Source organism: Barbus barbus (assembly GCF_936440315.1).
Source record: "Barbus barbus genome assembly, chromosome: 24".
NCBI lineage: Eukaryota > Metazoa > Chordata > Actinopteri > Cypriniformes > Cyprinidae > Barbus > Barbus barbus.
Window position 1 is genome coordinate 5,496,044 of NC_136752.1, and position 22,216 is coordinate 5,518,259.

A 22,216-nucleotide genomic window follows, 5' to 3' on the forward strand; every position below is an offset into this window, starting at 1 on the left:
TAAATCGTTGTAGTCACTACGAGCTATTTTTGTAGGCATTAAACTGACAGAATTTTAAAAGACAATATCTCCGTTTGCATTGAACTTTCAGCGCCGCAACTTTGCAGATATTGCTTATGCTCAAACAGCAACATTACACACTAATTAACGTTAAAAAATGTGAAATGCAGTCAACCACCTCTTTAAAATAATGTGTGCTCTTATCATTCTGTGGACCAAATCCTGTGAACTTCGCCCCAATCAGGAGCTGTATACGCACGTGCGCTCATCTGTTTTCAATGCAGCTGACCTCGCGTCCCTTCCCACTCATTAAACTATGACAGGTCCTTTACTGCAAAAAAACAGTCATTGCGACACTGGAAAGTGATGAAACTATAAAGTAAAGTGACTAAACCATTTTCATAGGTTTCACGTTATATTGTCAGCTCGGAAAATAAGTAAATGCAACTAGAAACAGCAGAGACCAGAAATGTAAAGCACCGTTCCAGTCAGGCGAGACTTCCGCGTTCAGAAAAAGGTGGATTAGATTGTTTAATTAACGTCTACACCTACCCCAACCATAAACAATAATGCAAAAACAGTAATTATTGTTGTACAGTGACAAAAATTTATACAGTATATATTGATGTGCACATGCCCAGTATCTGCAGCTGTATCCCTTTTAGCTTTAACTACTTAATCAGACTTTGGTGGACTTGAACTTGAAAATTGGTGTGTTCTGCATTCTGATGTTTATTCATGTTTATTTCTTGCTTTATGTACATATGAAAAGACAATCGGTTCACGTGTGCTGCTTGAACTGAGGCACTACAGCGGTCTGTCACGACACATTAAAGAGCCACAAAACTATTTATTGTTTGAATTTCTTTAAAAATGACAAAATTAGAGTTCTGAGAAGTTTTCATACCAGAAGTAACCTGTTCTGTCTTATCTGTCAGTTTCCTCTTTGCTCTGCGATGTATTTTTCACTGTGTAAGAACATGTTGTGGGTCTTTGCGAAGGTTCAGTTTCCCTACTGTAAAGCAAAAATAATATACCTATGAAATATTCATTTTCATTTATTTTACTGTCCAATTGTTTTACAATATGTGGGTATTGCTGTTGTTGTTATTATATTCTAATTTGTTTGGCTTCCTAAAACATCAGTGTGAATGTAATTTAGACCGAGACAGTATATCACAAATAAAACGACGGTTGAGACCCCTTTAAAGTTCAGGTACAAGTCAATTGACTTTTTTTCTGACTCGAGTTTTCTTAGTTAAGAAACATGGGTTGGAGCTCTTAATTTTGAACTCTCAAAGTGCATAAGATATAATGATTTAACTTTAAAATGTACATTTACATTTTTTTCCAAATCTTCATTTGTCTTTTTTTTTTAATAACACATTTTGCCATTTAATATAATATCAGGATTTTTTAATTTTTTTTTCCTCTCTGTGTGTAGGTATTTGTTTTGTCCACTCATCCGTATGGCTGCAGGGTGATCCAGCGTATCCTGGAGCACTGTACCCAGGAGCAGACCCTGCCCATCCTAGAAGAACTCCACCAGCACTCTGAGCAGCTGGGACAGGTACGACTTCCTGATTGTTTCATCCAGGAATTCTAGGAATCTCTGAAGTCCACCACTGTTGCTTTAGTTAGTTTCTTATTGTGTGGCCTCTTTTCATCTTTCAAAAAATAATCCCAGTAGAAAATGTCAAAATTTAAGTAATTAACTGTCAATGCCAACATTGACAGCTACCTTCTAAGGGACCGTTTACACAGAACATGTTTTTGCATTCCACTGCTCTTCATTTTCCATTGCTTTATAAACATATGCAATACAGACTTTAAATGTTGCTGAACTAACACAACTCTGCTCTTAAACACCCAGCAGAATGGCAGAGTTGTATTTTCTTATTGAACCAGAACTTGGGGAGAAAAATTAGTCAAACTTCGTGTGTGTGTGTGTTTTAAATTGCCAATAACTTTTAGTTAGTGAATCATTGTTTACTACTAGAAATAGTGGTGTTATTAAGGAGGGACATTATGAGTTTTATTGGACAAAAATTTGGATAAGCCTTTGAGTACACAAAGAGACAATATTTTGAGGGATTTTATTTTGAATTGTGTATATCTGCTTAAACTTTTGTCGAAGTTCAGCAACCCTCTCAATTATTTGAGTGAAATAGAGGAGTTTTCTGTGTTTGCCTTATTTTTGCATTATGAAATACATGCAATGCTTCCCCGTAGTTAAAATCAGGTAACTTAACTTGCTGCCTAGTTTTTTCATTTTTGTACTTTGTGCCTATGATGTCTAAAAATTTTACCCTATTAGGTAGCTCATCCCATTAGGTTTGTGTGTGTAATTTATTCTTATTATTATTTTATTCATTACAATACATATATTTTTTTGAGATTGGGCACTTTATAGTCAAGTACACATTTGTTCATTGTTCCTTCTGTGTGAATGGAAAGGAGGCCATGCAATGAGAAGACCTTAGGGATGTCAACTTTGTGGGATAGGGTGGAGGCGATTGCATGATGTTTACTGCATGACTTGTTTATTTTATAACTTTTTTGCCTACTTTGAAGTTGCATTCAATTGCTTTGAAGGATTTTCTTATGTCCAGTTAGATGTGCTGATGGATTTTCATGATGCAAAACATTACCCACCCCTTGCCCCCCTCACTTATTTTATCTAGAAATATCAAGGCGTTTCATTGGAGATGACCCCCAAAACATATTATACAGTGTCCAGCGATGCACTGTTCAAGGTCAGAGTCACGCGCCTACCTCCCACTCACAAGTACCTCCTGGCGTCTCCTCGTCTACCTCCTAACCAGCCTGTGTTTAACACCTAGATGCTTCTCCAGTTGCTATTTGCATCGCAGGGTTCTTTTCACTCACACTTTACCTTATACAACTTTCTTTCTTAATGGCTGCCACATCACACACAAGCAAGGCTGTGAGATATATATATATATATATATGTATATATGTATATGTATATATGTGTGTGTGTATATATATATGTATGTGTTGTCACAATACCAGAATTTTGGTAGTCTGGAAGTCAATACCAGTAAAATGTCAAGATACTGTTACCAATACAAATTAACTATACTATTATTATCATAGTGTAGTAACTTTACAATTTATGATACTATAGCAAAAAACTGTTTGAACAACTATTTTAACTTGAAAATGTAAGATATTGAGGCCAATTATATGTAAATAATAAATTAAAACATGCAGCTTGTAGTCTTTGAGTATTTTAGTTATTTTCTTAGTCAATGTTGCTGTGTCGGGTCTGTTAATCTTCATTTACACCATGTCTTAAAGCACACATCTATTTGTACACTTTAGATTAGGTTTGTGAGGCACATAAATGTAAGAGAGACAACATATCGATAGGGAGAGTGACGGTTCTAGTTCACCCAGGGTAATTCAGCATTCCTTATTGTTGAGTCCTGACATATTCGATGAACTGTACATCTAACCCTCACAGCCTTGTTTGTTGTCATCAACTAAATGGGGACAATTCTCTTAATTAGGTCTTGTTTCCCTCTTTGAATTATTATTTTTTTTTATCTCTCTGTAATTCAGTGTTTCTGGCACTTTCAATAATTTTCTCTTTCTGCTCCACCCAGAGCACCTCAGACCAGCAACTTGATTTGTGATGTGCATCCAAAATAGTTGAACTAATCTTGTGCAAATAAACCTACCCAAAACAATAAAGTTGTGACCGCTCCTTCAAATTTGAGGGAAAGTTAGAATAGACAAAGGGTTTAGACTGAATTCCACAGCTTCTGATATTGACGTGCACGTTTTTGCCACCTTCCAAATGAATGTTGGTGTGTCTGTATTTGAGTGGGTGTTGTATGGTTTCTTATTGGGCTATTTGCCAAATACCAATTTTTAGGATCAATCATTGCTTAGATAAATTGGGAGTATTAATACATCAATGGCTATGGGTTGCTATTTTTGAAATCACTCCATTGAGGGCCTGGAGATTTCATCTTTTTTAAGGTCAGTTGTTTTATTGTGAGGGTATGTGGTTAAAGTAGCCTTGCTCAACCTTGTACTAGTATTTCTCATATTGTTCTGTTTATTTCTGTTTATTTATTTATGAGCTGTTACAGTAATATTATGTATGTTCTTTCTCTCTCCCTCCCACTGTCCTCTGCCTGTCTCCACCTTCAGGATCAGTATGGTAACTATGTGATCCAGCATGTTTTGGAGCATGGGCGTCCAGAAGACAAGAGCAAGATAGTGGCGGAGGTCAGAGGGAAGGTTCTGGCTTTAAGTCAGCATAAATTTGCAAGGTTAGTTAATCTGAGAGAACTGTGTTCTCTGAAAAATTATTATAATTATAATTACACAATTATAGTGACCAAAAACATTCTAAAACTCTTAACGTTGCTTAACGTACTAAGACCCAATTTGGAGGACCAACGTTAATATACACATTACAGTGTTTCCCACAGGATTTTGTGAGACTTGTGGTGGCAGGTGACATCACACATTAATTTGCATATTTATGACGTCATTGCATCAAGTTTTGTGTTCATGAGAAGTTTTGCCACTTCAGGGCCCGTATTTATCAAGCCTCTAAGAATTACACTCAAGAACACTGCTAAGAATTGACTTAAGTGAAAAAAATGATTGGCTCAAAGCTGCGCTTAAAAGTTAGTTATCAATCATCTCAGTCGTAATTTAAGCGAAGTGTAGGACCTAAATCTTAAGTGTCAGTCTTAGAGATGATTCACAACACTTTGCTGTGCCACAAACGGGATTTTGGATGACGACATACACATGGACCAATCACTGAATAGATTTCCTTAATAAAGAATATTCTCAGATAACTTCACATTGAATGGTTAAATTCCTAATAGGAGTTTACATTCAACACACATTTGACAAACAATTTTCAAGAGAATATATTACGGCAAGGAAACGAAGCGTCATCACAACTCAATTTAGAGTGCCAATAGACGATAATATAGTGTATGGACAATAGTCAAAGATATCGCCTGTTGCTGATGCCTTTGTCGACAGCGAGACAATTTTATTATTATTATCCGTCAAAAATAGACTAGTTGGACTAGTTAGATAGGTGCCTATCTTTAGTGATGCAGCGCGGAGAGCCGCTTCAGAAACTTGCCACGGCGCGGCTGATCAGCTCCGGTGGCCGTGGATAAGGGGTAAATAAGGGGTAAGAGATTTATTCATCATACAGTGTAGATCGCATAATACTCGTGCTAGACTGTAGTCAGTTATGATGTTTTTTGGTAATGTATATGTTCTTTGCTCATTTTGAATAACTGAGGAAATGTAACCATTTGATTAAGTGCTCGTCGCCAAACATTTCAAGAACATTCTTCCTCTCCTGAAAGATTCGCGCACGTCTCTGTCTCCTCAGTGCCATCACTTGAGAGACCTCTTGAACTGTCCTAGATAACTGGGAGAGTAAGAGTGATTATTAGCTTTAATAAATTTGATAACTTGTTTTTATATTTTAGTTTGAAAGTAGGAGTAAATTTTAAAAACTTAAGACTAAAATGGCACTTTGAGAGGCTTGATGAATACTGGCCCAGATCTGTTCTACTCTATGAAATGTCACATACTGTAATACAACTGAATGCCCAATAAAGCTGTTCACGTTATATTTTCTGTTGTCATACATAAAACACGTATAAATAGTAAACACAACCCATTAATACTACATGTTAACCAGGAATCACTCTCACTATGCTCCTTAAATCCTGATTTATAATGGCGACATCGACTGATAAAATCAATATAAATCTAACTTTATTTACACTAAAAAGCGACTATGTGGTGGTTTTGGCTATATTACTGTTTTGTCGCATTCAGCACACTGCCTGCGTCTGAGTAACAAACTATGCGCATATTAACAGATGAATTATATTCATATTTAAAAGTCCAAACAGTCAGTATGCGACCGGAGCGTGGAAACGCTGTTTTGTAAATGATTTATTGACGATTTTGCTGCGTTACGGACAACTAAAAGCGCTGTTTCTCTGCCGCTCACTGCTCAGAACTAGGGCTGCAATAAATTATTATTTTGATAATCGATTAATCTAACGATTATTAGAACGATTAATCGACTAATCACCGATTATTTCACTGATTATTCAGTAGACTTTTATTGATTATTCAGCTTTTTCAATTTGTTAAAATAAAGTTATACATATTCTAAAATAAATAAAGGTCACTTCAGCTTTAGAAAAGCATATTATGTAATTACAATTATACAATTAATTGGTAACACTTTACAATAAGGTTCATTAGTTAACATGAACTAAGAATGAACAATACTTCTACAGCATTTGTTAATCTTAGCTAATGTTAATTTCAGCATTTACTAATGCATTTATAAAAATCACAAGTTGTGTTTTTAACATTGGTAAATGCACTGTGAACTAACATGAGCAAACAATGAACAACTGTATTTTTATTAACCAACAGTAACAAAGATGAATACATAAATGGAATAAATGCATTGTTCATTGATGTTAATTAATACATTAACTAATGTTAACAAATGATACCTTATTGTAAAGTGTTACCAATTCTTTATACAAATAGATGTATTTGGCACACAAAATGAGATGACAGACAGAGACACTCACCATTTAATAAGCTACATGAAAAAGTAACTGAATGACACATTATTCTGCCTAACATCTCCTTTTGTAAGTCATATGGGTAAAAAAAATTAAATAAACTATCTTATTCACAACGTAATGTCTTCAGATACCTTATAGGGTTATGAAAACTAAAACTGTCCTGAGCTAGATCAAGCTTAAATATTTTTTTTCCCACTAATAAAAATATTTTATCAGTAGCTAGCTCCACACTGGAGAGCAGCTTTATAACAGAAAATCAAGTTGTAATTCTAACTGAAAGCAACAGGCTCTGGTTTTTCATGTTTAATACCGTTAAGCTGCTTGAATTAAAGCTATCTATTGCATAAAGTACTATATAAATAAACATGATGTGACCGGACTTTACTGCAGAGCTCATGCAAACATCCACATCGTTGTAATCAGATGCATTTTTAACTGTTGCTTTCACACTGCTGTCATTTTTTGTTGTTTATTTCATTACTGAGAGGAAAGCGTGCAATATATATTTGCATATTCATCCAAACGCTGCTCATGTTCAGATGCGTTTTCTCTGAAGCGCTGTGTCTCTTCTCTTGAATTGCATCCAGGAGGGCTGAACTACAGTCTTGCGCTACAGCGCCACACTGGTCAAACCGCAGTATTGCAGGCTGTTACATTAGCTCATGAGATCAAACGACTACTCGATAACAAAAATATTTGTCGACAATTATATATTGTCGACGTTGTCGATAATGTCGACTAATCGTTGCAGCCCTACTCAGAACAGACGCAGAGAAACGCGACACTGCGCCGGGAGAGTCAGACTAAGGCTGTCACAATTATTAAATTTGTCTGACGATTAATTGTCTAAAAATAATCAGTTATTGCGATTAATTGTTTGTTTTAGGGCTTTAGCGATTATGCCGATTATCGCGATTAATTGTCTGTTTTTTTATGGCGTTTATCATATAATTGTAATTAATTTAAGGGTTCAGTAAATAATTATGATGTTATCTTTTAATCTTTCTTTAGATATTATTTTGCAGTGTAAGATTTCATAGAGTACTCCAAATTCTAATAATCGGCCAATACAGATCCAACATCAGCGCTATTTTTTTTCCTACACAACTACAAAATATCAATACTGTGTTTGTGGAACTAATAGTCACTTTTTAAACCCTTTGTTAAACACAATCCACTAAATTCTCACTTTCTCACTACAGAGAAAAACTACATTTGAGTAAAAATATATAAGCTGTGAAATTAAACTAGCTGACTGTATAATTTAGCTGCAAAGAAATCTTGAAAAAATAATATTTGGTGCACATTATACAATTTAAACAAATTGATTCTGTTAACTATTTGTATTCTTACAAAAAACATTCATGAAAATAATATAGAGATCATGAGAAAAAGAAAGGCTTCTAATAGTCTTTGTGAGCAAAACTTTGATCATGTGAAACGCTTCAAACAAAGCAGCACAAAGCTCTTATGCACATGCAGGGTGCAGAATCAAGTTAAGTCTGCTTTGTCAATTCTTCCGCATGTACATACAGAGAATTGAAATTGCGTTACACTCAGACCCTTGGTGCATACAGTTAACATTTAAGACACTGACAGTAGACGTTCAAATACAGATACATACAGTTTAAACATATGTACATACAACTATACAGATATACAAATGAGGACATTTGTAGAAAAATAAAGAAAGAGATAGATAAAGTGGCATAAGGCACATGGCAGATGTGCAAACCAGTTAAATAAAACAAAACTGTGCGATATATGTGTATATGTATAGAGTGTGTATACATATACACATATATAGTGCAAGAGGAGCTTATCAGTCTGAGGACATTGTAGAAAAATAAATAAAATAAAGTGGCATAAGGCACATGGCAGATTGTGCAAACCAGTTAAATAAAACAAAACTGTGCAGATATATGTGTAGTGCAATAAGAGCTTATCAGTCTGTTAAAGTGACAAGAGAACAGTCTTTTTATCAGACTATCCAAAGAGGTAGTTTGCAGTCAATGCTGAATGAGTGCTGAATCAGTCCAATGCTGCACAAGTGACAGGTGCTGGTCACAGTTTTTAAGTGGGGGGGAGTGGAAGGGTCCTGGGAATGTGGGGGGAGGTCGTAGTATCAGTGTTCAGTATTGCATGGGGTAAAAGAGGGGAGGGGGGGCAAGGACGGGAGGGAGTTCAGCTTCCTCACAGGCTGATGTATGAAGCTGTCCTTCAGTCTGCTGGTCCTCGCCTGGAGACTCCGCAGTCTCCTCCCTGATAGCAGCAGACTGAAGAAGCTGTGTGCCGGGTGGGTGGGATCACCTGCAATGCGGAGGGCTTTGCGGGTGAGACGGGTAGGGCTGGGTATCGTTCAAATATTTTCGATACCGATACCTTGAGTTCGATACCGGTTCCTGAACGATACTTTTTTCGATACCAGTTTTATGAAATCAGTTTTAATAAGATTACATTATCTCAAAAAAAATATTTTTTAATGTTGATATTTATACAGACTCAAAGCCTCATCTCCTGAGCCACTGCACAAAGGAACAAAATATAGCCAACACAATAAATAAATAATTTTAATAAAGTTCAAATTGTTTTCAGTTTACACATCTGTTAGGCTACGTTTACATTAGTGCGTGTTCATTTTAAAACACATCATCACTTCTAGGTTGTTAAAGACGTCAAGAAATTTAAAATCTTCATCCACTTTCATAAGTGGGTGTTTTATTTTCTTTCACCGTATGTTTTATTGTTATTAAATTCTGGTGTAGTATGTCTAATTATTTGAATGCATAAAAACAACTTAGTTTATTTAAATTTATTCTTAAAATAGCCTAATGAAAGGTTTTATTTTTCCTCAGAAATTCTGTGTTCTGTATCTGGTTTTCAAATGAAGACATAAAACATTAATTTAATTTCTTTAAATTATTGAAAATCAAAGTTTATTTATTTTGGCAAACAAAGGGGGTTTACTATTAAAATAAAAAAATGGAATAACTGTTGTGTGATAATTTCTAAAAAAAAATAATAATAAAGTTTTAATAATTTTAATAGTAGCCTAGTAGTAGCAGTATGTACTGTCCGCTGAACAATATTAATATATTTCTGCCGCAGTGTCTTCCAAGTGAATCCAAACTTTTATTTTGACGGGTTTCCGGGAATACCTTTACAGTTCTGTGTGTATATGATATGACGTTAGATTTACTCGAATCAAACGGTAAAATGCTCATTAATTGACTCTCACAGCAGTTCTGGAGCTGTTGTTCATGTGTTTATGTCCTCATTTAGTTAGGCGGCAGACGCTGAAATCACCGCGAGCGTCCAGCGAGCTTCAGTCTGTGTTTAGTAAACAAACCGCGCGATATAAAGAGCGGACTGCTCTGTGCGCTTTCGAAACGCTCTCGCGGATGTCAAACACTGATCTATCAGCGCCGCGCCGCTTCTAGTCAAACACACCTAGTGCTGCAGGATTATTGGCTCACTGACGGTGATGAGATTAACCCCTTAGGTATCGAAATTTGGTACCGAACGACAAGACGTTTTTCGATACTCTGTGGTATTGAGGCAATTCGGTCGGTGCCTAAAAAGTATCGAACTCGATACCCAGCCCTAGAGACGGGTGCTGTAAATGTCCTGGAGGGAGGGGAGAGAGACACCAACGATCTTCTCAGCTGCTCTCACTATGCGTTGAAGTGACTTGCGGCAGGATGCGTTGCAAGGGCCATACCACACAGTGATGCAGCTAGTCCGGATGCTCTCGATGGTGCCTCTGTAGAAGGCGCACATGATGGGGGCCGGGGCTCTGGCTCTTCTAAGTTTGCGGAGGAACTGTGCTTTCTTGGCCAGTGCTACAGTGTTGTTAGTCCAGGAGAGGTCCTCTGTGATGTGCACACCCAGGAACTTGGTGCTGCTCACTCTCTCTACAGTCACACCGTTGATGGTCAGAGGGGCATGCTGAGTGTGTACTCTCCTGAAGTCAACAACAATCTCCTTCGTCTTCTCTACATTCAGAGAGAGATTGTTGTCACTGCACCACCCGGTCAGGCGGCTCACCTCGCTCCTGTAGTTTGTCTCATCTCTGTTGCTAATGAGACCCACCACAGTCGTGTCATACGCAAACTTAATGAAAAGGTTGGAGTTGTGTGACGGTGTGCAGTCATGGGTCAGCAGAGTGAAGAGGACGGGGCTCAGCACACATCCTTGGGGGGCCCCAGTGTTCAGTGTGATGGTGCTGGATGTGTTAATGCCGGCCTGTACTGCCTAAGGTCTCCCGGTCAGGAAGTCCAACAGCCAATTGCACAGAGAGGTGTTGAGCCCCAGCTGGACCAGTTTGTGAGTGAGCTGTTGAGGGATGATTGTGTTGAATGCTGAACTCTGTCTATGACATAGAGTTCTATGTCTAACTCTGAAGTCTATGAACAGCATCCTGACGTATGAGTCTTTTTTGTCCAGATGTGTGAGGGCTGGGTGGAGGGCAGTGGCGATGGCATCATCGGTCGAGCGGTTGGACCTATATGCAAACTGGAAGGGGTCCGGGGGGGGGGGGGGGGGGGGGGGCAGACGAATGAATGCTTCAAGAATGATGTGCTTAAAACAACAAGTCACAGCGCGCTGAACTCCACACTGTACAAACACAGAGAAGAGAAATCAGAGAGCAATGAACTCTAGCAAGATATAGTCATGTTATGCGAATCCCCAGACCTTTATCTACACATCAAGTATTATAATGGGAATATATCATCTTGGAGAGAGAGTTTTACCGTGCTGACTGTCATAACTGAACGTGACGTGCTGTTTTAATGCTGAGCGGAAAACGACTGACACCTGCAGCAGAAGGAAGATGAGTTTCTGTAAACTTAAATATAACAATGTAAATATAATTATGTCCCTCACATGAAACCAATCTGGTGCTCTTCCGTTTCTTTTGGTCTATGACTCCCCCTTGTGCCATATAAAAAGCACAATAATCACGATTAGTCTGAAACAACCGCGGTTAGATCAAATAACGTTAATCGCGATTAGATGGTTATTTAATTATCGCGACAGGCCTAAGTCAGACCTCACGCTTGCGGGCAGTACTGGAGACATCTTCCAACTGAACGATAACTAAGGTTTTTCAAAAAAGTCTCTAGGTTTGTCAGTATGTACCTGTTATGGGAAAAAAAAGCAGCCAAAAGGGTCTGAAAGTTGCTAAATATTGTGCTAAAGTCACGCTCGTGTGTGTGGGACAGATGGCAGCGGATGCCACAAATAAGTCAACGTATAGGAAACACTGGAGATTGTCTGTGGGAGTGTCGACAGTTCTTGAGCACACAGAACGAGCAGTACAAAACGCCTAGGGCGAGGGGAGATTTTCCACTAGTTAATCGATCGTGGATGGTTTCATTATCTCGGGCGGATAAAAAAAAAAAAAAAATTATGATAGTAATAAAAACAAAAATGTGTCACCAAATATACTTGGGCGGCCCACCCAGGTAAAGTCTGTGTGTGGGAAACACTACATTATTAATAAAGCATATTATGTACAGACAAGCAGTACAGCCCAGAATTTTCACAGAATGTACAGACGAGCGTTTTCCTCCCATAGAGCCATTATAAAGAAAAAGTTTAACGTGGCTAGACAGAGATGTTCAATTTTTTGAGATGCACCTGTATACTTTTACTGTTCACTGAATTTGGCCTTTTTATTAAACCACTGTCTTTGTCCATTAAGCCACATTGTGTTTTCTTTATAATGATTTTTTTATGGAACAAAAATTCTCAACGTACAATTTAGTGCATTGTGTTAATATTCTAGCCACATCTGCTTGCTTGATGTGTTCGTATACACCTTACTGATTTTGCAGAGTGTGGTCTTTGATTATCACTATCTTATTGCATTGTCACATGAAGCATTTTCTTTATAAAGGTTTATATTAGGGAGAAAATGCTTAATTTTCATCTTTCAACTTGGATTATTGTACCATTGTTGTAGAAGTAGATAGTGTTTATGACGAGAAATGTGAGAAAATTGTATTTTGTTCTGTAGATGTAGGTTGTGCGTTAGCCTTAATTTAGACCAGCTTAGTTAAGCAAAACAATAATTTCAGGGATATTCCGACAAAATTTTATTTTTCAAAATAAGCAGAAAATACTACAAACTTTGCTAAAGTGATTGTTTTGAACAAGTATTAACTTAGACATTATTTTAAAAAACATTATTTTAGCTGAAGTATTTGTATCAATACCGTGTGCCTTTTACCCCATGCTGGTGGGCCTTTCACCCCATGTGTGGGGTAAAAGGCCCCTCTTGCCACCTCATACATTTATAAGATTTTTAAACAAAATAAACAACTTTAATAGAGCAACAGATTTTGTGTGAAAATAAATCATTCATGTTCAATACAACGTATATATTTTTTCTGCAACTATACATTTTAGGCGCAGTGAATAGCACATTTTTTTCTTAAGGGGGGGCCTTTAGCCCCTTTGTACCCTATAATCTATCTAATCCTATCTATCTATCTATCTATCTATCTATCTATCTATCTATCTATCTATCTATCTATCTATCTATCTATCTATCTATCTATCTATCTATCTATCTATCTATCTATCTATCTATCTATCTATCTATCTATCATCTATCTATCTATCATCTACACACACATGTACGTACGTACATATATAAAGTGCTGTCAGTTGATTCATTTAAAATACTAGGATTTACCTGAAAATGTGTTGAAATAAAGAAATGCGTGCCAAACTAGTTTAAGGAAACAGAACCTTTCACACCTACGCCAGATTAGAGACATAATCCTTATTCTTTTATCATTATTCTTTTGTTTTTATTCAGCCATTATCAGCCTTTATACTGGCAATAATGTTTACCAAGCCACGTCACTTCAATCCCAGTATACATTAACCCAACTATTATCAAAAGTATTTCTAAATAAATTCGACAAAACATTTTCTTGCAAACTTACGTGAAGTATTATGACAAAATGCATTATGAAAAAGAATTGCACTGTTCTGCAGGTGCATTAGAGCTAACATTAGCATCAAGCTACATAAGAAAATTTATGAGATTAATAGTACAAGTTTACTCAAAACTCACTTTAAACCACCATGAGTGTTTGTAAAAGACCAAATTCCACATGTGATCGCAAAAGGAAGTTTCCTTTTGCAGAGCTACCTCAAATCTCAAAACAAGTATTGTTTTATGGTATTACAGTACAGCTATTATTTTCAGTCAACAAAATCGAGGAATGGTAATAACAGTAAATAACCCCAAATTAACAGTGCACTAACAATGTTTTTTTTTATTGTGTGCTTTTCAAGTATAATTTTTGCGTAATGTATTAACTATTTAAGATATTATGTAAAGATATATAAAGATACCCTTTGGTCATCAGAAAACTTTAAATTTCCCTTTATTTTGTTTGTGTCTGTCTCTTGTAGTAATGTTGTAGAGAAGTGTGTGATTCATTCTTCCCGTGCGGAGAGGGCCCTGCTGATTGATGAAGTCTGCTGTCAGAAGGATGGCCCTCACAGTGCCCTCTACACCATGATGAAGGACCAGTATGCAAATTATGTAGTGCAAAGAATGATTGACATGGCTGAACCTGCGCAGCGCAAGATCATCATGCACAAGGTATAAGCACAGAATGCTGTCACATAATTTATGAAAATATTACAAACGCAATCATCACAGGCAGTATTTAAACCATTGCTGTTGTCAATTTCAGATTCGGCCCCATATTGCCACTCTCCGTAAATACACATATGGAAAACACATCCTGGCTAAGTTGGAGAAGTACTACATGAAGAGTGGATCAGACCTAGGCCCTATTGGGGGCCCCACCAATGGCCTAATGTAAGGCCCTCCCACCCAACCCCACGCCCCTTTCCCTCAAAACCACGTCTGTTATGGGCATCTCCTCCACCGTGGAGTTCATACCCTTTAGGGGTTTTACCAAAAAAATGAAAGGAAAAGAAGTTGGCCTCACCTAAAAATGCTGAGATGTCTGACTAGTCGCTGGTGCAGTTCCCGGTGCAGTCCCCATTGTTACCTCCACCACCCCCCACTAGAGAGTGCATGGTCTGTAAGCTGTTTCCTGGGTAAAGCACAACACCCTTGTTCATGATGTAATTGATGTAACTGACTGTTTCCTTTTTTTCTTTTCTAGTAAATATCTTGTACATTTTTTTACCTTGTACATTCTCTGTAGAAAAAGAAATGTTTGCTGAAAATTTACAGTTCTTACAATTTACACCAGCAAGTGACTTTATAAGGCCAAACTGAGTGATCCTTTTTAATTAACTTTCTTTTTTTGTTTTTGTTTTTATCCATTCTTCTTAATGGCACATTCAAGAAGTGTGGTACATTTAAGCCCTGTTTTAGCCCAATGGTACACATGCCAAAGCTGCTGATGAAAAATAATGAACCAGTCAGCTTGATCTTAAAAAATCTTGCTTGTAGATGACCACTTCCGTCTGCCGTGCCATTGAGTTAGTTGCGTTAATATATTCTCAACCAATCATAGAGCTTTGCTGCCTAGAGTTTGCTGCCTTTAAATGGGGGTCGTATCATTCAGAAATGGTTTGAAGTGGCTGCAATTGCCATCTATTTTCTTCTTTCCCTCCCTCGCACCGTATTTTATTTAACTGCTCCGTTTTGGTTTTTTAGAAGCGTGTGGTTGCAGTATACTATAAGCCCCACTGACCAAGTCTGTTGCACACCTATTGTCTTGGTTCATTATGTTTCGAATGGACACCGATACTTGGAATTTTTCCATTTTGGGGTGCGTGGGAGGTATGCAGGGGGTGGGGAGATTTGGCATGCTGTTTCTGGATTTAATGTTTTAATGGAATGATTTTTCTTTGTCATCATGTTTGTGGAACATCTGTCTGTTGAGTAGTTTTTTTGAACACTTCCCTAGAAATGGTATGGTTGTACTGATTATCATCTCTTTACATTGTAATAGCTTAGGCAAAATGTATAGCATCTTCATGTACAAGTACAAATATTAAATTGTTGCTGTTTTTCGGGTGTGGGGGGAGACGGCGCTTGAGTTTTAGATTATGCTCTCCTGGGCAAAGTGGAGAAGTTGGTAGGCGACGTCCTTGCCCTTGGAGTCATCCAAGGATGTTTGGCTTCGGAGCAAGTAGGACAGATTTGATTTCATGAACGTGAGACGTTGCGGGGTAGGATCAAATGTGCGGCATTCAGCGGTGTAGATTGAGAATGTGCAAGAGTATACTTTTCAGACAATGGACGTGGGGCTGCCGTCTTCTGCTGCACAATTTTTCTGTATGGCTAATATATTAATGGCTTTTGTTCCTTTGCTTCATATGAATAAATGTAGAATACATGTAGTATATGTGGAGTTATTAAGTGTAAGTTTATTAGTTAAATAGAAGAAAAAGAATCTAGTTGTGATGTTGGACAGGCCTTGCTAAATTGCGTAGTGATTTGCTTTTATTTTGTCTGTACAGTTGTACATTTGTAAACGTTAACGCTGTAAATGGAATGTCTTTTACACTTTTTGGGGAAGAAAAATCAAAAATGTGCATTTTGATGTGTGAATATTCATCACTCCTTTCCCTTTGAATATAATGTATACAGTTTTCTTTGAACAAGCGTTATTTTAAAAAAAAGAAAAAAAAAACTTTTTATGCGTCACAATCTCAAGGTGGTTTTGTTTTTAATCAGTTCTTGGAAAAGGTCAGCCTCTTTATGTACCTGGAGCAATGACACCTTCTGTTAACATGTCATTTTGACATATGGCAGTTGAATAAAATAACTAAAAATGTATGAATTAAAAAAAAAAAAAAACATGGGGCTGTCTTTGGTTCTACCTGCTACCATGGAAATTTCAAAGGACAGGACAAGAATTATTTTTGTATAAAGGAGTGCTGTATTTTGGAGCAGCCACTAACTAATTGTAAGATATTGTCAATTATATAAATATGAACATATGAGTTTTGTCACACTGTCAAAGTCATGTACATTTTCAGGTGGCCTTATGTACATTTCCAGATGTTAGATGAGAACTTTGTGTTTGTTTTTTTTGGAAGCAGAATTGTGACTATGTATGATTAAACTGTTCTTCTAACATTTGATTTTAGTGTCTGAAGCTTTTATTATTCATTCTAAATATACTACACTCACTGCACACTCATTGACAGCTGAAAGGAATATTCCTGGTTAAATATTCCTCATTGAAATGTAGTGTGCTGTCGATTATCACAAAATATTGCTGCTGTCATTTTTTTAAAAGTACTTTTTTCTCACACACGTAGAAGTTGCAAAATATTCAATAAGTACTATAGTTCTGTTACTTTGAATTCAAAATAACGAAAAAAGTTGTTGATACCTGTTTGATGCGGTTTAAACAATCAAATTAAAATAACTTTTTAAAATGCAGCATATTTTCAGTTTTGACTTAAATTGTCAGGGATACATCACATAGCTCATTGGTCTATAGATGGGGAGATGGGAATATCAGACTATTAATACCACTAAAGTTTTTAATTGCAATACAGTTCCTTAGGTTACATACCCTTTAGATAACTACCAATGATATTACAATTGGCAACACTAATATAGCTTTATTTTTTAATTATTAGACACAAATTGCAGTGGCTTTGTGTATTTTTAAGTCCTTTCCTGACTCTTTCAATTTAAATTATAATTAATGTGAATTGCTACCAAATAGGAAAGGCTCTAATATGCTCTATTTCAGTTGAGGGTATTTCTGTTAAATATAGTGTAACACATCTTGGTATACAAATAAACTTCAAACCTATTTTCACCAAAACACAAAAAAGCAAGAGGGTCAGTCTCGTATGGCATACGCAACTCTTTGTGGTTAAGCCAACTTGCAAATTAATTAGGTTTTAATAAAATCCTCATGGAAAAACAAATGTCATTTATATGCGAAAGTCGTCATATTAAACTCTTACAATAGTGATGGTCTCAATTTTATTCATTTTGATTTCCTCAATAAATTAAAAATGAAGTGGCTAAATCAATACCTATTAAAACCATCTTTTTTCACAACTTGGTGGCATTCATTTTCTTCTAATGTGTACTTATGACATATCCAAACTCTCTTTCAAACTTTTCAGCTTTCATTGACAAGTTTCTGGGAGCATGGTCTCTATACTTTATGAACATATTTTTTCACCACAGAGGTGTTTTAATAACATTTTAGTCAAGAACAAACCTCTGTTTTATGATAATTGGGTTAGGTTTTTGGTAAAGTGGTCGTTTAATAATCAAAACAAATTTATCTCCAAATGCCAAATACCTAAGGTATCTAACAGTCCAATAATAGCTATAAGGAATTTGCTCTGCTTTCAGGCTCTTCATGTGCTGATTTTTGTAATGTAATGGCCCTCTTATTTTTGTATTATTTTTAATCATTATTTGTAATATTTTTTTGATGTGGTTCACGTTTTTATTAGTTATTGTTATTATGTGTTGAATGTTTTTTTTTTTTTTTTTTTTTTGTATGATCCCTTTTTCAGAAAAAGGCTACATGCATACATAACCCTGAAGTTTTGATCTTGGAGGAATTCTCTTATAATAAATGAAGAAAATTGATTGATTTCACTGATTCACAACATGTTTAAAGTAGATACATTTTGCAGGTGGTGTGCGTTTTTTTTTGCGGTTTGAAAATTATGCTGTGGCATAATTTTCAATAAGTGATCTATTCCTGCTAGATATCAGTAAAGTTATTGATTAAATTATTTTTTTCTCACCAGATGGCGCTATTTTGCTGAGGTTTTATCAGGTTCCTTACAGTGCCAGGTTTTCAAAATGAAAGTTTGATGCAGAGAGATGCAAACTTTTTTTTTTCTTCAGACTTGAGTTTTTAGTAAGACGTTGTTTGAACATGAAAACTGAGAAAATTTAAAACTGTGTTTATTAACGTTTTGCCCATAAATTATTTTGTTCAAAAGATCTGGAGAGAAAACATAATATTACAGTTTCATCTTATAAATCAAAAGGATTTGATAAACGGTATATTGAAATACAAATATGAACATGATCATGAGGTTTTAGTTTTTTTAAAGTAGTGAAGAAGTGAAGAAGAACAGTTAAAAGATCTGACAATATCAATCAATATAAGAAACAATATAAGAATCAATTTCTTTAATAGGCTAAATTAGTATTCACATATATCAGTCATTAAACCAGTTCTATCAAGATGTGTCAGACCGAGTCTGAGAGCGCTGTTGTGAAGTGTCTTCCAGCCAGAGTAAAGAGCTCCTTGAGAGCTCTTTAAGTCCTGAACACTTCTCCTGTTGTCATAGTAACCTACTGCAGAACCACATTAAATGTTCAGTGGTGTGTTTGGAGTATATAAACTCACTAAGCCAAAACTGGACATTACTTATGAAGACAGCTGCATTTCAAAGAGACAAATGTTTTGGAAGTGATGACTGTTTTTAAGAGCCAGTCCAGTTTCCTTGGAGATACCACTAATATATTGCACAAATTTGTTCCACTGATTTTCTTCCAGAACTCCTGAGTGTGAAAACCATATTGTGTGATTTACGCTGCAGTGAAATTTCCCAGATACATAAACATGAATATGATTTTTGGACATCATTCATTTCCAAATTGTATGTCTTTAAATGTGTTACGTTTATTTTAAGAAACCTGTGCATCTATATTTGACCTCAAAACATATAAGGTATTCAGAACAATTCACAGGCAGTTCCCATGAATAGATATAGGACAAAAGGGCTTCAAGGACAAAAGGTTGGGAAACATTGTGAATGATTGCACATTAACTCAGCTGCTATCACTGTCCACCAGTTACATTTATTGGATTTTTGTACTAATTTCCCTCTTTGGCCAATCCCATAACTCAAGGGCACATAAGGGTGCCAAATAAGCTCAAGGGCTCACTGTGGCAGCTGTGTTTTCTCTCTGATTGTAAGTGTGATCAGACTTCTTGGAGGTATGAATCCAAGGCATTTCTGAGACTGATTATAATTGGACGGTGAGCTCCCGGAGATATATTCACATAATCCATCAATTAAGGAGGGTAAATTTGAGCCTACCATAAACTGCAAATGCTACAGGAAGGTATGCATCTTGTCTCGGTACTACTGGATCCTTGGACTTTTATGTTTGTCCATATCTATTTTATTACATAGGAGAGGCCAGAAATATGTAAAAAGGACTTGTTTGGAATCCTGTTTCTTCTACCTCTGATTTGTATACAAGCTAAAAACACCCATGTATTCAATATTCAGGAAAAATATGTTTATTCAAGTGTGCTACACAAATATGGTAAAATAAGCTCAATAACTACTGATGGTGGGGCTGTTTTTTGCCTTGAATCCATGGAAAGAAGTAGCAAACACTTTGGAAATACCAAGTAATGAAAAACGCCATTATTTTAATCTCCTCACATTCTTTGATTAAATTGCTTCAGTCTGTCCCTGTCTGTTGTGCTGCTGAAAGGTTTTTTTATTGAATCTTTACCTTACTTTCACTCTCTGTTGTTTAAAGTGATAATATATAACTTAATTCCCACCATATTTCTGGTATTATCTATCAAACTAATCAAACTAATTTGATCGTTCGCTTTTTAAAACCGCTAGCAGCGCATCAGCCGGTTAGCTTGTTACTCGCATTTCTATTCGTGCCTATTATTGTTTTCTTTTTTCTTGCTCCGTTTTAATTTCTCTCTCGTTTTTCACGAGTTCATCAAACAACAGTGGTAAGTGGTAAGTTAAGTTGGTATCATTCATCAGTCACGGTGAGTAATGGCTTCTTCTCCTGCTATTGTTGTTTGCACTTCATGTCACATGTACAGTTTATCTCTCTCTGTCGGCGACAAGGGATTCACATGTGATAAATGCAGGGAAATAGTTAGGCTGACAGAGAAGGTTTCAGAATTAGAGACACACATCCAAACTTTAGTTGAGGATAGTAAGAATGTGAGGGCTGTAGATACTGCTTTGGATGCGACTAGCTCAGGGAGTCCTGTACATTGTTCGGTTCTGGATGAGCCCGTGCAGCTGGGTGACTGTGAGGCAGCCTAGTCGTGGGTCAAAACACTGCTCTTCCGTTCCGATCAAAACATCAAACAGGTTCTCCCCACTCAGTGACACACCCACTGAGAAACCTGATGAAAGTGCTCTGGTTATTGTGCTCTGGTAGATAATAATCTGGTTATTATCTGGTTAGTTTACCGTGAGCCAGAGCGCCTGACATCTTGGCAAATTTAAAAGTGCTGGCTAATGCTAAACGTAAATTAAGATTGTTATTCACGTCGGCGCTAATGATGTTCGACTTCGCCAGTCAGAGATCACTAAAAATAATGTTAAAGAGGTGTGTGAACTTGCAAGTACGATGCCAGACACTGTAATATGCTCTGGTCCACTCCCTGCTTACCGTGGCGATGAGATTCATAGCAGACTGTCGTCACTCAATGGCTGGATGTCTAAGTGGTGCCCGCAGAATAACATAGACTTATTGGACAATTGTATAGACAATTGGACGAGTTTTTGGGGCAGACCTGACCTGTTGAAAAGAGATGGTGTTCATCCCTCCAGGGGTGGTGCCGCTCTTCTCTCTAGAAATATGGCACATAGTCTTAGAGTTCATACTTGACTAACTGGGGCCCAGGTCAGGAAGCAGACAGACTGGCTAAACCGACCGTCTGCTAGCCGCCTCACATCACAGAAGTCAGTTAATTCTCAGCACATAGAGACTCCTTCACCCAGATATCACACTATAGAGACTGTGTTTGTTCCCGAACTAGAAAATACAGAAAACGTCCAAACCAAATTAACGGTAACAATTTAATTGATGTTCAATAAATAAAAATGTTTTACAATACAGAGAAACAATTGATAAAGCTTGGCTTACTGAATATCAGGTCCCTTTCTACAAAAGCACTTTTTGTAAATAATTTGATCAATGATAATAATCTAGATTTGCTCTGTTTGACAGAAACATGGCTAAAACCAGATGAATGCATTACTATAAATGAGTCCACCCCCCAAGATTACTGCTATAAAAAGGAAACACGTCCAAAAGGTAAAGGGGGAGGTGTTGCTACAATTTATAGCAATATTCTCAGTATTTCTCGGAGGGCAGGCTTTTAGTATAACTCGTTTTAAGTTATGGTGCTGCGTATAACATTATCTAGAGAAACAGGTGTTAGTGATAAATCCCCTGTGATGTTTGTACTGGCTACTGTATACAGGCCACCAGGGCACCACACAGACTTTATTAAAGAATTTGCTGATTTTCTATCTGAGTTAGTACTGACTGCAGATAAAGTCTTAATTGTTGAACTCTATTGGGGTTAGACAACACGTTTCCGGACCTACTCATTGTCGAAATCATACTCTAGATTTAATACTGTCACATGGAATTGATGATAGTGGTGTTGAAATTCTGCTGCAAAGCGATGATATCTCAGATCATTATCTAGTCTTGTGTAAACTCCATATAGCTAAAACTGTAAATTCTACTCCTTGTTACAAGTACAGTAGAACCATCACCTCTAGCACAAAAGACTGCTTTGTAAGTAATCTTCCTGATTTATCTCAATTCCTCAGCATATCCA

At 36.7% G+C, this 22,216-nt stretch overlaps 1 protein-coding gene across 4 annotated transcripts in view; it reads left to right on the forward strand.

Moving 5' to 3' along the window:
* LOC306843388 (pumilio homolog 2-like) overlaps nt 1–16,728 on the forward strand; it is a 75,992-nt gene extending 59,264 nt beyond the window's left edge. For 2 of the 4 annotated variants that reach the window (XM_079374853.1, XM_079374854.1), the window contains exons 19-23: nt 1,445–1,570; nt 2,685–2,756; nt 4,186–4,307; nt 14,070–14,262; nt 14,357–16,728. In XM_079374853.1, the coding sequence (XP_079230979.1) occupies nt 1,445–1,570; nt 2,685–2,756; nt 4,186–4,307; nt 14,070–14,262; nt 14,357–14,488 (645 nt within the window). In that variant the 3' untranslated portion in view covers nt 14,489–16,728. The remainder of the gene's footprint in view (nt 1–1,444; nt 1,571–2,684; nt 2,757–4,185; nt 4,308–14,069; nt 14,263–14,356) is intronic. The other 2 variants (XM_079374855.1, XM_079374856.1) reach the window with 1 other exon arrangement.
* Nucleotides 16,729–22,216: the final 5,488 nt, after the last annotated feature.